The 14,931-nt window shown below is 45.7% G+C and overlaps 1 protein-coding gene across 4 annotated transcripts in view; it reads right to left on the bottom strand.

Annotated features, from left to right (window-relative positions):
* The window catches only part of Adamtsl3 (ADAMTS like 3), a 285,243-nt gene extending 271,353 nt beyond the window's left edge, over positions 1-13,890 (bottom strand). The window contains exons 1-2 of one of the 4 annotated variants that reach the window (XR_013111364.1): positions 13,403-13,890; positions 12,004-12,105 (exon numbers count right to left, since the gene is read on the bottom strand). Coding sequence is in view for 3 of the 4 variants with exons in the window: in XM_076937029.1 (XP_076793144.1) it covers positions 12,004-12,105; positions 13,403-13,456 (156 nt within the window). In the remaining variant the exon portion in view is untranslated. The remainder of the gene's footprint in view (positions 1-12,003; positions 12,106-13,402) is intronic. The other 3 variants (XM_076937029.1, XM_076937035.1, XM_076937030.1) reach the window with 3 other exon arrangements.
* Between the last annotated feature and the right edge of the window lie 1,041 nt (positions 13,891-14,931).

Genomic DNA, 14,931 nt, shown 5'->3' with positions numbered 1-14,931 from the left:
CCAGGCCAGCAAATGGTGAAGCGGAGCTCCTAAGATCAGTAGGAGACAAGGAAGCAGAAGATAGATCACTCCTCAGTGTGAGTGCACATGGAGGGAGAAAGAGAGGAAGAAAGAGAGGGAGAAAGAGAGGGAGGGAGGGAGGGAGGGAGGGAGGGAGGGAGGGCAGGCAAGCACACTGAAGAACAGAGAGGAGAAATCCATCTTCTCTAATTCAGAGGAATTGTCCAATGCAATAATTTATAAAAATGTTAAATTTCCAAATGCCTTCAGGGTACAAATAAAATTAACCTTTTCATACATTCCAAAAATTAAAACATCAAGACCATATTATCAAAAGAGAAAATAAATCAAAAACCCATAGCAAAATAACTTAATTGTTTTGAAAAATTGGGAAATATTCTCCTTTCCTCTACCCTCTCTGCTGTTTAATTTCTGGTCAATGAAAGTCTATAGGACACAAAAACTGTCCAACCTGATCTGTGAGACACAAGAAATCTCAAGTAAATTAATAACTATGAAAAAGATAGTTTGTTCTATTACAAAGGCTGCAGAGATGGCTCTGTGGTTAAGAGCATGGCTGCTCTTTCAGAGGATCTGTTCCCAGCATCCAGGTTGAGAGAACCATAACTTGACTGTAACTCCTGTTCCAGGGGAGCTGACATTGCCATCTGGCCTCTGTGAACACCTACATGCATGCACATACACACACAGAAAAATATAATAATAATAATAATAATAATAATAATAATAATAATAATAATAATAATTTGTTTACTTTCTTATAATTTATATTGATTTGATATTAATAATTATATTTTCTATTAACATTGATAATTACTGACGGTTGGTTATTATATTATTATTATTATTAAAGTAGTTGTCAAAGAAATACTTTCCAAAATATTCTTTGCCTCTTTTACTTCATTGGCAAGTTCTTTCAAACTTTTGAGAAATTGGTTGTTTCTCTGCTTCTTTGTTTGGTTTTTGTTTGTTTTGTTTTTGTTTATCTGATCTTAAGCTGACTAAAAATGAGAGAAACTGATGAAGGCTGCAGCTCTGCTCATTTTATGACCTTAGTAAAACCTGAAAGCTGCCGTGCGAACTAATATCTCTTACGGATTTAGACATAGCAATTTCCAATAAAATATTTTCAAACCAAATCCAGCTAAACAGGAAACCCACAATACCCCATGGCCAAGCACAACTGATGCCAGGAACACAAGAAATAGTTTAAAACCTGTTAATACAATTCTAAAGTTAAAACAATGAAAAGGGTGTGGTTATCTAATACTCCTTGAAGAAGTCTGCTGAGCAGGCATGCTGGGAATTCCAGTTTCACATAGCCACTGCTGCTGACAGGTGGTTCTCCTACAACTAAACAGTGGCCTGTCAAAATCAGGAGTTGTCCTAGAGTCTCCCTACCAGCTGTCGATCGCGACACGCACATATGTAAACACAGAACAGCATCATTTAAGGAACACCGCATGTACCTAACACAAGGGCAGACCTAAAGATTAACTGCTCAGGGCTTAATCAACTGGGTTTTGTTTTTTTGTTGTTTTTTTTTTTTTTTCATGAAATCTTTTGAACTGGAATCAAATAGAATCAAAAAGAACAGTAAATATCATGGTTAAATTACTTATAAAATGGTAGACTTTTTTCTAAAACATTTCAAGTAATATGAAAAATTATTTGTGTAGTCCTGAGGCCAAAGGTGATGCCTCCCCATGGGAGATAGTGAACAGTCTAAGTGAACCACACAGTGATCAACACTGGGGATCACATGTGAGACAGGAGAAAAAAAACAAAGCTTCCACATTCTTGTATGGAAAGCTGTCTCAGGAAACAAAGCTAAGGTGGATCACAAAGTGACCCCACCACCACCACCTATAATTGTTGTCTACTCTTTCCAAACCTGGAATAATTTCTGGTAGTCTTGGAAACATAGTGACTAAATGATACTCCCTAGCTGGGCAGTGGTGGTGCATGCCTTTAATCCCATCACTCACTGAAGATACAGAGGCAGGTGGATTTTGTGTGTGTGTGTGAGTTTGAGGCCAATCTGGTTTACAGAGTAAGTTCAAAGACAGCCAGAGCTACACAGAAAAAGCCTGTCTCAAAACAAAAACAAAACACTAAACAACAACAAAAAAATCCAAAAATAAAAAACAATGCTCCCTAGAGCTCAGTGAAAATCCCACCCCGCCACAAGAACGGTATTAGACAATCTTCAAAGGTAGTCTAATACATACTCCCTCCCTTTGCCTCAGACACAGTCTCTCAGAGAGGAGCATGGTGAGCTGGGCTAGATCACAGGACTAGCTCTGAGCTTAGGAAGGTGTTCCGGTTAGCTTTGTTCTAGCTTGACACATCTGAGAAGACGGAACCTCAACTGAGGAATTGTCTATATCCACTTGGCCTGTGGCCACATACCTGAGCCAGCTTCCTGATTGCTAACTGAGGCAGAAGGAGCCAGCCTACTGCTGGGAGGCCTCATCCTCCTCTGTACAAGAAAGGTAGCTAGCCAGTCGTCAGTGTTTCCCTATGCTTTCTACTTCAGGTCCGGCTTCTAGGTTCCTGCCTTGAGTTCCTGCTCTGGTCTTCCTCATTGAGGAGCTATTACCTGGAAGTATAAAACAAAATGAACGCTTTTACACCCAAGCTGCTTTTGTCAGTGTTTTATCTCAGCAACATAAAGCAAACTACAACAGTAGGTGAGGGCACTTCCCTCATCCCACCTTTCCTTCCAGTTATGTGACATCAGCAGAAACCGAATTTGCACAAGCCTGATAGACCTACATGTGTTCTGGTCATCACCGAGAAATAAACATTCTCTGTTTAGCATCCTGGTACAAAGAGGACTAATACTTGAAGCAAAGCTCCATTAGGAGGAGGAGAAGGAGAAGCAGGAGGAGGAGGAGGGAGGAAAAGTAGAAAGAGGGGGGAAAGGAGGAGGAGAAGAAGAAGAACAACAACAAGAACAAGAAGAACAAGATCATCATTATTATCTATCAGAATAGAACACTGGCAAAATCAATATACACAGATGTTTAAAAATAGAAAGAAACAAAAGAAAAACAGAGTCATGTGATTTGTGTATGAAACACCCCCTAAGGCTCATGCGCTGAAGTTTTGGTTGCCAGAAAGCAGAGGTGGAGCTTGCTGAAAGTGATTGGGTCATGGGGGCTCTGAGTGCAACAGTGGGTTAGTATATCAATTAGATCTGTAATTTGGTGCAATTATTGGAAGGTACTCAGTCTTTAGGAGGTGGAGCCTAATGGAAGGAAGTAGATCACTGGGAATGGGCACATGTCCTGGAAGCATATATCTTGTTTATCCCACCCCACCCAGTTTCCCAGTCACCATGAGGCGAGCAGCTTCCTCTGCCACACGCTCCCACCACAGCAAATACCCTGCTTCACCTCGGGGCCCAGAGCAATGGAGTCATCTGACTTTGAACTAAAGCCTCTGAGGCGGAAATCACAAGTTGGTATGCGCCTCTCCTCTATTCAGTTGAATTTCTTTTCTCCCCATTCACATTTTCTCCTTACAGGCAGCTCCTAGGCTAGCCTGTTATGAAAAGGTGATTCTCCCTCCCATCATGCTTCTTTCATCCATGATAGCCTCCAGCAGTATCCCTCTGTGGCAGGCTATACTGTGTGCAAAGCTAAAAGAAATCGCTACAAGGTCTCCCCTCCCAGTCCATGAACTTCGTCATTCTTTCGGCTTCAGTCCCAGAGACTCTCTGGAAGCTCTTCTTCCAAAACCCACTCTGGGTGCCCAATTTCACCAAATACCTGAAAGAACCAGATTTATCAAATCTACCAGAAGGAAGGGACTTCCTTGCCACGGTAGACTAAGCATGCTACAAAGAAGCCACCACTTTCTAAGTATATATTAGCACAGAAGGAGGCTGAGAGATTAAATGGGTTTGTAAGGAGCAGGTCCTTAACAGAGCTGACTCCATATTTGTAATAGGAAAGAAAACAAGTTTGAAGTAAAGTTGTTTTGAAGTGCTATGATAACCAGAAGTTGTTTTGATAATCAAAAGTTGTTTTAAAAACCTTATGAATCAAAATATTTTTGCACTAAAATAAGTTGTTTTGAATAAGTGTGATAAACAGCTGTAATGAAGTCATAGCCCCACAGATCACCAGACACATCTGGTTATCTGCCGTGTACGTCAGAAGTAACCCTAATTCAAGCATAAAAAAAGGAGCCCTTGGCCGGAACACTTCATCACACTGGTAGCAATGGTTACCTAGTGTGATCCCATCATACTGGTAGCCATGACTGGCTAGCGTGATCCTCCATTCAGGCCTCCTCTGCAGCCAAGAGACTGAGCACTCTGCGCTCGATCATCAAAGAGACCAACGCCCCTATCTTCGTGGTCAAGCACTCTCCAGACCTAAGCTGCTGGAAACTACAGTCATAAGGACTCAGGTCGTATAACTCATGAATAATGATGTACTTATTGCTATTCTTTGGTAATTAACACTTTATTATTTGTATTAACTGTGCTGACATTGATAGAGTCAATGCATAGGAAATGTGGCAATACCTCGTTGTTACAATAGCTTTGGCATTGGTGATAATATATTGTTTACTGTACATTATTAAATAGCAATTAAATATCAAACCTCTGTCTCTGGCGAACTCTCCCCCTTTTCGTGGACCTGACCATCTCACAGTCAATCCTGTATACGATTCCTGAGTGGAGAGGACCTGTGGCTCCTCTTCCCACGGGGACCCTAAAACCTTATCACAACCTGCTCATGACAGACAACAGACTGGGCTCGTGACAGCGTTGAACAAATTCTGAAATATTTCAATATTTTAAAAGAAAATAAGACCAGAAGACAGCTTAGGTGTGCACATATTTCCTCTCAATAGGATATTACTTCTAAATATGATACAGAGGCAGAGAGAGCAGACTAATTAAAAAGTCTCAATGTTGGTAATCAAAATCCACATATAAAAATATAATACAAAGGAAAAAACTGGGAGGTTATCAGTAACAAAGGGTTAATGTTCTTCATTCATTAAGAATACTTACAAGTTGACAAGAAATCCAAAATAGAAAAAAAGAGAATATAGGGATTAAATTTTATTTTTCTTTTTTCTACTTCTAATGTCTTTTGTGTGTGTGTGTGTGTGTGTTGTCTCTCTCTCTCTCTCTCTCTCTCTCTCTCTCTCTCTCTGTGTGTGTGTGTGTGTGTATGTGTGCGTGTGTGCGCGCGCACGTGTAGATGGAGACCAGAGCTCAACATTGTCCTTAATCATTCTTCACCTTAATTTTTGAGAGACCAGGAATCCACCAAATAGGCAAGACTAGCCGACCAGCGAACTCCAGGGATCTTTGTGTCTCTACTCATCCTCCTCAGTGCTGAGATTACAGATGTGCAACTCCATGCCCATCTTTATATGTGTGAGCTGGGAACCTGAACTCAGTTCTTATGCCTTTATCCATTGAGCCATCTCCCTGGTCTCTTATTAGGCTAATGTATTAGGGATAAAATACATAAAAGCAGTAATACAAGTGATTTAAAAGTATATATCTCACTAAGCTAAGCATAGTGGCTCATACCTATAATCCCAGCACTTGGGAAGCTGAAGAAAGATGGATATATGTTTAAGACCAGTTTGCACTATACAGAAAATTCAATGCCAGCCTGGACACTTTGGGGAAGGCAATTTGATAATATAAATCAAACCCCTTAAATTTTAACATAGATTTGACTCCAAAATGATATCCAACTAAGAATATTTTTCAATCAAGTAATCACAAATGTGCCCAAAGATGGGTCCTCAGGCATAGTTACAGAGACCTTTGTGATAGGAGAGAGAACCAGAGAGACTGTCTAATGCTCAGCATGGAAAAACTAGTTATTGAAGTCTGATACATTCAAATGATGCAATGTCATAAATACAATAAATAGTATTAGAGTCAAATGCTCCCCACATTGCTTAATACTTTTTAAACTATCAAAGTGAGTATTATGTCTTCTTCTCATGTGTTTAAGAGTATGTGCATGTGTGCATGTGTATGTATATGTGCGTGTGTGTGTGTGCGTGTTCATGTGTGGTGTGTGTGTGTGAGCGAGTGCATGCGTGCATGCATGTGTGTGTGTGTACACGTGTTCATGTGGAAGCCAGAGGCCAACCTGGAGTATTGTTACTCAGGCATTGTTCACACACCTTCCTTTTTTAAAAAGGGTCTATCATTGGCCTAGGACTGGCCAAATAATCTAGGCGGGCAGCCAGTACTCCCCAAGAGTTCTGCCCATCTTCCCTGCCCCCGTGCTGGGATTACAGGCATCTGCCATCATGTCTGACAAGTTTATGTGGGTTCTGAAGGCTGAACTCATATCCTCATGCTTGCTGTGTATATCAAACAGTTTGCCAACTAAGCCATGCCATTACTTCTTTAAATAAACATGCATGCTAATATTTCAAGGTCAGAACTGTGTGTATAGGGACTCCTAAAAGGTTGGAAGAATTCGGGATGATACTGTTTAGCTTAACCTTTGACCTTTTCTAGGCTTCTCACGATTCCATACTGAGTTCTGCCACTGTTGTTTTTAACTCAGAAACACAGGAAGGTAAATTCAAAAGAGAGGACTTCACTAAATTGTAAATTACTTTTATTGTTACGATAGCTAGGCTTCCTGATTGTAAAAGTACTTTCAGAGGAAAATTCTATTAAGTGTCTAAATGGATGCTTGGAGAACAAATGGGTTTCTGCGAATTTGGCTACAGTAATTTATAGCATATATTGGCTGGAGCTCTTCGGCACTGACAAATTCCAGGAAGTAATTGCATAAAATACTTGGAGAGGAAATTGCTTTATGCTTCCATGCTATTTATGGAAATTAGCATCTTTGTAAAAATAAAGCAAGAGGGATCAGAATCGTAAACCCTGAAATGTGGCCTCCAGGATGCTCAGCTTGGCTTGCAGACCATTAGCGATGCTGTGTAAGAATGCTGCTCCTATGAGACTGTTACATATAATTGTGGTTTTCTTCTTCCCTTGTATCGTTAATCTCTAGCTTTCTCCCAGAAGCACCCTGTGTAGACTCAGATATCCTGGAGTGCCGTTCATGGAGAAAACCTTCTTGTCATTCCATTTAATCTCCCAAAAGCTATCCCTTTCATATGAGACACATTTCAGTGTCTCAACTTTCTTCCATCCCCAAAAGCCCCTCAAACATAGTCCTCCGCAGTGACCCAAACATTTCCCAAGGTCAAGGTGAAACTATTGACTTCTTGCCCTAAGCCTAATTTAAAACATGAAGGAATTTATAATATTTCTATTTTTTTCTCATTTCCACCTATACTCTTGCCAAGCTCTGTTCCCCTCTAAGTGCATTCTCAGGGTTCCCCTAAGCATCCATTTAGACACTTAATAGAATTTTCCTCTAACATACTTTTACAATCAGAAAGCCTAGCTATCCTATCAATAAAAGATTCATTGAATCTTTTTCACAGCTAGCCTCTCACTACTTTCTGCAATCCAGGATTCACCATCACCAGGTGGGGCTAGTGCCAGCAGCAGCAGCAGCTCCAGTGAAGTCCCAGCAGTCCACAGTCTTGATAGTGCTTCCTGACAATGCTTCCTGCCACTTGACGGAGTTTCCAGAGACCCTGTGCTGCCTACAAAGAGTTCTTAGAATGCTCTTCAGGCTCTTCCCCACAGCAGCCACTGACTGACCCTGTTCATCTTTACTTCCTCCTGCTTCCTGCCTGGTTTCAAATGTATGACGTCTGTGAAAATCCAGAGGAGGAAACAGATTTAAGAGGCATTTCTGAGCTAGCGACTCATGACAAAGTGGGTACAGGGCAAAGACAACAGGAAAGACATTTGAATATTCCTGCATCAGTGGCTAGCCGATAGTGGATCAAGAAGAGAGAGAAAGAATATGAATATCTAGGGCTGAGGAGACAGCTCAGTGAGGGAAGTGCTTTCTGCACACTCATGATCTGCCTTCAGATCCTTAGCAACATGAAGAAAGCTGCTCATGGCAGTATGTGCTTATAACCCCATTCCTGGGGGAGTGGAGACAGGAGGAACCCTGGACAGCCTGTCTAGCCAATCAGAAAATTACAGATACAGTGGAAGACTGTCTCAGAAAATAAGGTCTAAAGTTGTTAAAGATACAATCTCTGGACGGGGACACACACACACACAAGTGTGACATAATTTGCATTCAGGATGAGTGTAGGTCTTTTCTGCTCAGACTCCATCAACACAGCTTGGAATATTCATTCAAAATCACACAGAAAGTACATTCATGACATGAAACCTGGAGCAATGGGGAAACTACTTAGAACCAAGACAGAATGAAGAGGAGGAAAGGCAGAAAGAAAATTAAATGTCCAGGGAAGCACATTCCACTAAGAAAGAAAAAAATGACTCTAGGGCAATGACCAAACAGTAAGCAAGGATGTGAGTTACGTAAGATGTTCACCCCACACAGTGGACAGTAAGGCGGGCACAACTGTTCATGTCTGTAACCCTAATGCTGTGGATGCATTGGGAAACATGCAGACACATGGACCCTTGGAGCTTACTGGCCATCCAGTTGACCAATCAGAGAGCTCTGAGTTCAGTAAAAGACTGTCTCTGTCACAAAAGAAAAATGATAGTGGAAGATGCCCAGTGTCAAACAATGTCAAACTCTGGGATGCACACACACATACACACATGCACATGCACATACACAAACACAGACATATGTGCACACACACCTATATAAACACATACACACATGTGCACATACACAAACACATACATGCACACACACATGCACACACACAAACATGCATACACACATGGCACCTACTGAGAGAAGGGGAAGAGAGGGAGATCGAGAGACAAACATACGTGTGTTTGTTTATATATACATAAATATATATGTTTATATAGTTTTATTAATTAGAAATCCTAAATGAGTTTTGTGAACTAAAATTCAGGTTTGCCAGAGCCAATTATACTTCTGAAGACTCCATGGGAGAATGCATTCCTTGTCTCCCACCTTCTAGAGGTTTCTAGCATCCCTTAGCTCCTGGCTACATTACTCTTGCAGTTTCCTTGGAGACCTCTTCTACTTCCTCCACCTCTACTTGGTCCAGAGTCCCACTTATGAGAAGTGCTGGGATAACGTCCCCAGCCCTAGCCTGCTCACTCACATGGCAAAGTCTCTTTTGTCATATAAGGAGCACAGATGGCTTCTAGGGGTTAGGACACAGACACAGTTGGAGCCATTATTCAGCCTTCCACTCTTTCCAGAGACTTCTCTACCTTAGATACAGTGGCTCTGTCAATATCACAGTGGTCAAAACAAGAGAAGCTTGAAGGGCTGGGGGGAAACTGCTATCTTCGCTAAGAAAATCAGGTCCTAAGAAAAACCCAAAGCAACAGCAACCTTCCAGGGCCTGAGTGGGAGGAGCCTTCAGCTTCACCAGGTTCAAGCCCTGCACCTGTCACAATAACTTGTAATTAAAAATCACAAGAGTTTACCCTTTGTGTGATTTAATAATAAGAATCTCATTTTATTAATTAATTAGAATGCCGCAGACTTCTTACAGCTCAGCCTCACACATCTGTAAGTTGTCCGGCAACTACATTGTAGCCTACTAGGATGCATGGGAACAAGACTGGGGGACACCTTGAGCCCAATCCCAACATTAAAACCATAAGACTGGGGGAAAACTTCTTACAAAGCTCAAATAAGCCTGGGGAAAATACCTGAGACAGTCCTGTCCACTTCTGCAGGAACCTGCTTTGAGAAGATAGCACCTACTTGGAATAGGTGCATCTTCTCTCCTCTGCTCGTGTCTCTTGAGCGCCCCCTACAGCTCCATCGCAGAATATGCAGGCACAAATGCTAACTTCAACTCTTCAGCAAGCAGCAGCAATAGAGTTGACATTCATTGCCCACATCTTTGCTTTGCTTCACCTTTTTCCACTTCACAGTGCCTTGCCTCTTGCAAACAACACTACGAAGTGGGCACTATCCTGAGACCCTCTCTACAAGTGTGGAAATAGATGTAATGTACAGATGTGTGATCCAGCCATACACACGGTGTGCTGCTGCTATCCCAGCAGTGGGTGGCATGGATGACTTGAGACCACTACCATAATGCATGGAAACTGTACTTCCACAGGCTCACAGATATGGAAAAATCCAAAGAGGTCACTGAGTAATTCAACCTGGGCAAATGCCCCCTCAGGATGTACTCAAAACACACCGAGATGGTACAGAGGAGAGAAGGCAATGGGAAATACTCTGCCTTGGAGGCTCAGCCCCACCTGACTAGGAAGGACATTTCCTGTATCCTACTTCAGATCCTTTAATGAGATGGAAAAGCAAATCATCTTGTTTTTACAACACTGCACCATGTTCTCCAGAGAAACCTTAAACATCACCCCCAACCGTAACTTTTTAGAAGATATATTTTATTCTAAATTATGTGTGTTTCTGTATGTGTCTAGAGGGTGGGTGTATGCACATAACTGCAGTTGCCTATGGACACCACAAGAGGGCGTCATCCTCTGGAGCTGGCTGTTAGCCCACGTGCAGGCAGCAGATGTTTTTAACCACTAAACTTCTTTCTCTCCATCCTCCTAGCCTTTCTTCTAACAAAATATAACCATTAAAATATGGTCACAGAGGAACACTGTAAAACGGGATAAAGGGGATGATGTCCCTCACTAACCAGTTCTGTGTGAGCCACAGAATTGATGGGGTACTGAAAAAGGCTTAAAGGCAGTAAATCCAAGAGACTACAGCAAGAGGAGCGCACACCCCCGCTTCATTTACCCAGAGTATAGATTTTCAGCCATGCCTGCATGCTTATTTAACAGACTTAAGCCTTTGAGTACTAGGCTGTCTGCTAAGACCATGAGGGTACACAGACCACAGCCAGAAGTGAAATCCTCAGGGAAGCGTTGTCTTGTTCTAAGTCACATAAGACGTTGCACGGGATTAGCGGCCGCCCTCAGGACACGGTATTAACTGAAATGTTCCCTGCATTCTTCGGTCAGGGCCCACACACTTCTTGGCTGGATCCAACTGCAAACATATTTGTCTGGATCTCACTTTGTTATAAACCAAAGGGTTGTGGAAGAAATCTGGACACCCCAGCTATCTTGAAATATAAGAAGGCCCAGCAATCCAGGACTTGCATTCCCACTTAGCAAGGGCAAACTGAAGTCCAGCGGGGACGGTTCTTAGTGGGGAGAAAATGAGGGTGCACCTTGCTGCGATCTGTACTGCTCCCCACTGTCTCCTCAGCAAAGCCAGCAAACTGACTTTGACCAGTAGACAAGAATGCAATCTATGAGCTCTGCTTCTCAGGTAGGGTGGAAAAGACAAGAGGCTAGAGAAGTGGCTCTCAACCTGTGGGTTGTGACCCCTTTGCGGGGGCCAACAGGCCCTTCAGATGGTTATCCTAAGGCCATCAGAAAACACAGGTATTTACATTATGATTCATAATAGTAGTAAACTTCGTTATGATGTAGCAATGAAATAGTTTTATGGTTGGGGGGGGGTCTCTACAACATGAGGAAGAGTATTAAAGGGTCACAGCATTAAGACAACTGAGAACCACTGCTCTAGAGAAGGAGCCACACCACAGTGAGGTGTGTTAACAGTGAATCCAGAATAGTTATTTAGTGGCTAAGCTAGTGTGGGAATCAGACTCTTCCTGACCCCTCACATGTAGCTTCTCCTGGACAGCCACACTAGTCAGGAACTACAGGGTCCACCCATGCCCCCAAGTCACCGAGTGGTGAATGGGTCCACACGGTATCAAGCTCTAGATCTAGAGAGGACCCCAGATCTTTGAGCTGCCATTACAGAGAAGCCAACCACAGTACCATTTGTATAAGATTCTCTAACGCAGCATTAGCACTGATCCTACAATGTCCTACATGGGCTAGAATACTATTCCTATGCAAAATCAGGCATGCCCAGCATTCTCCATGTCCCATTCTATTACCTGCAGAAGACCAGAGACCGTAAAGATCATTCGTGTTAGCAGCCACCAGGATCCTGTCCAGGAAGCCATGGGGTCCGATATCGTAGGAGTCTCCCTCACAGCCTACAAAAGAAAAGACAGAAAGAAAATGCCTAGTTTGCAACCAGCTCTGGCTCCAGAGGCAGAATCTGTGAGCTGAGGAACCAATCGGAGGGCAGGGACCCCGCAGCCCAAGCAGTGTCTTGGAAACGTTTGTGTTGGCCCAGGATGGGATTGTCTGCTGTAGAATGGAGGCAGTATGGGGCTCCCTTTAAGGATGAGTCCACCAGCATCCAGGAGGGGGGCAGAGACTGCCTCCAATCAGCAATTCATACCTCCAGTGCTCCAGCAGTGGAGATAACCCTGTCCCAGCCACCTCCTAGACGGTTTGTCAGCACCAGGGTGTGGCTTTGGCATGGGGGAGTGAGGGGGGAGAACCAGCTTAAAGTCAAGGGTTAGGGCACCTGCCAGCTTCAACTCCTTGAGGCAAGAATGAGTCTAAAGCCAACTACGCTAGACCAGAGAGGAAAGGATCCTGCCTAAGGGCACACAGCTAAACAGAGAGACTAGGATTGGAATGCAGATCGATCGATCGGATAGTTAGAGGAATTTCTCACTAGATGACAGAATGCCCTCTGCTTCCAGACCTGCCTCTAAGAGAGCTCTGGGGGCCACAGTCCTGCCGAGTGTAATCTCTTAAAGGTGAGAGAAAACTAAGACAAGGAGGGTGACGAGGGCCTTTTCCTCCAATGTGTTTTCCTGTCAATTTACAGGGAACTCAGTTTGAGTGGAGACTGGAAAAGCCGAGGTCACACTCGACTCCCGCTTCGCCTCGCGGGCGCCTTGGCGGTGTCGGTGTCCGGGGGCGGGTCGGTGGCTTCTCTCCATCTGGAGAAAGCATTAAGGCCTGGCTTAATGCGATCCGCAAATGTGCTGCTGTTTCCGACCTGAGGCGGCGACTCTGGGACGAAGGGAGGCGGCCAGGGCTGGGCCCCAGGACCACGCGCCCCTCTCCGCTGGCTCGCACACTTCAGCGCCCGCCACCCTCACGCCTCCTTTCCCTGGCGTGCGTCTCCTCTCGTTTCTCTGCGCTCCAGGCGTGCGAGCCTCAGTAGCCAACCCTCCGGATCTTCGAACACTGCAAGCTATGATCAGTCCGCAGTTCGCTGAACCAGCAGGGTATCCCCCCATCATCCAGAGCACCCCTCGCTCTCAGAAGGCGAAGGAAGGTTCTGACCAACGTTCCGATGCGATGATCCTGTAGCATGCGCCTGCCCTGAGCTATCAAAGCCCGGTAGGGCAGTGCTCGGGTTGTGAAGCCCTGTGATCAGCCTAAAACCCAATTTGTCAGTGGCATTCCCATCAACTTGCCCAGCCTTACCATCCTCGGAGAGAACGGTCCCTGGATCCCCCGCGGGTGTTTCCAACCCGGCATCGCGCAGCGTCTATCGGTGTAAGGGAGGATGCGCGCTGCGAGACAGTGGCGAGCAGCGCCGTCTCGGCGACACCTCGTGCGGAAAGCGGGATCCCGACGGTCCCCGACGCCGGCCTCCAGCCTGCACCGCCGCCAAAGTTAAATGGGGCTGGGACGCGGCCGCCCCGCCTGTCCCGCCCCTCCGGGCGCGCGGAGCGCAGCGCTGGCCCCGACCCAGGGGCGGAGGGCGCGCGCCGCCACCTGCGCCGCTCGTCCGGCAAGTGCGCGCCGCGTCCCGGGAACCGTCCGTCCCTCCTGTCCTGCGCCCTCTGCCCGAACCCGGGGGCGCTGGGATTGAGGGGACAAGCGGGCCACCGGGCCGCAGCCGGGCGGCTCGGAGCGCTCGGGGCCGCCGCGGCCACGGCGAGACTCCGCTGGAACGCTTCTCCGCCCGCTTCCTGGAAGCCACTCCTCGCCCTGGGCCTGCAGCCAGGCCTGGTGCCAGGAGCCCCGGCTGCCGCCGCCGCCGCCGCCGGCAGCGCGCTGGGGAGGCGGCCGCTGCGCCGCGGGCCAGCCGGGCCAGCCAGACCAGTGAAAGGATGCCATCCCCTTCCAGCGCCACCGCCCGGCCCCAGGGACCTCGGCTGCTAAGGAGTATCCTGCAGAGGGTGCCCAGAGTCAGTGGCTCCTGCTGGTAGCTTTGGGAATTTGACCACCACCCATTCAAACAGTCCCTGCGGTCCTGGTACTCTTGAGGACCGTGGATGACCCAGCAGAGGCATCTAACCTGATACCTGGAGCCCATAGTAGGAAACAGGTTTGGGTTGCACAGAACTCCAGACCTGTCAGGAAATAACTACAGACCTGTCAGGAAATAATTACAGCACCTAGAGGTTTGGAAGGGAGGTGTCCCCAGGATTGGAGGCAGGGGTGAGGGTGCCTTGAGCACTTCTGAAGGGAAGAAAAGTCAGAAAAGAGATATGAGGGCTTGGCTTCAACCCAGCAATGGGAGCCAAAGGCCAGGTGTTCCATTTAAGGCACCATTGTGCCTCCAGCCTTTGCTCCCTTGAGTGATGCCACTTTGCCAAGTGGTGTGCACAGCCAGCCTTCCCAAGATCAGTAGTTCCTAGACTTATCTTAATTCCTCAGGGAGTAGCTTTTGCTGATGATCAGAGAGGCCGGGTCTGGAACTGGTGGTTACCGAGGTACCTATTTCTCTCCGGAGTCTGAAACATTTGCATCCAAAATTGCTCTCTTGCCTGGTAGACAGCTGGTATGTTCCTGATTCTGTTATGGCATTGCCAAGAGCTCCCCCTACGTGTTTTCCACATCTATTCTGTCCTTCCCCCAGTCAGATGGCCTCCTCTGACCAGGTAAAGGGCCTCGAGACTGTCCCGCCATTCCAGAGAGGGAAATGGCTGGGATCCTGTGGAAAATGAGCAGGTGGTGCATGGGAAGAGATTCAGGAGGAACCAAGACAGAGCTAGACCATGCTC

Source organism: Arvicanthis niloticus, chromosome 1 (assembly GCF_011762505.2).
Source record: "Arvicanthis niloticus isolate mArvNil1 chromosome 1, mArvNil1.pat.X, whole genome shotgun sequence".
Classification (NCBI taxonomy): Eukaryota; Metazoa; Chordata; class Mammalia; order Rodentia; family Muridae; genus Arvicanthis; species Arvicanthis niloticus.
This window is presented reverse-complemented; position numbering and strand designations above follow the sequence as displayed.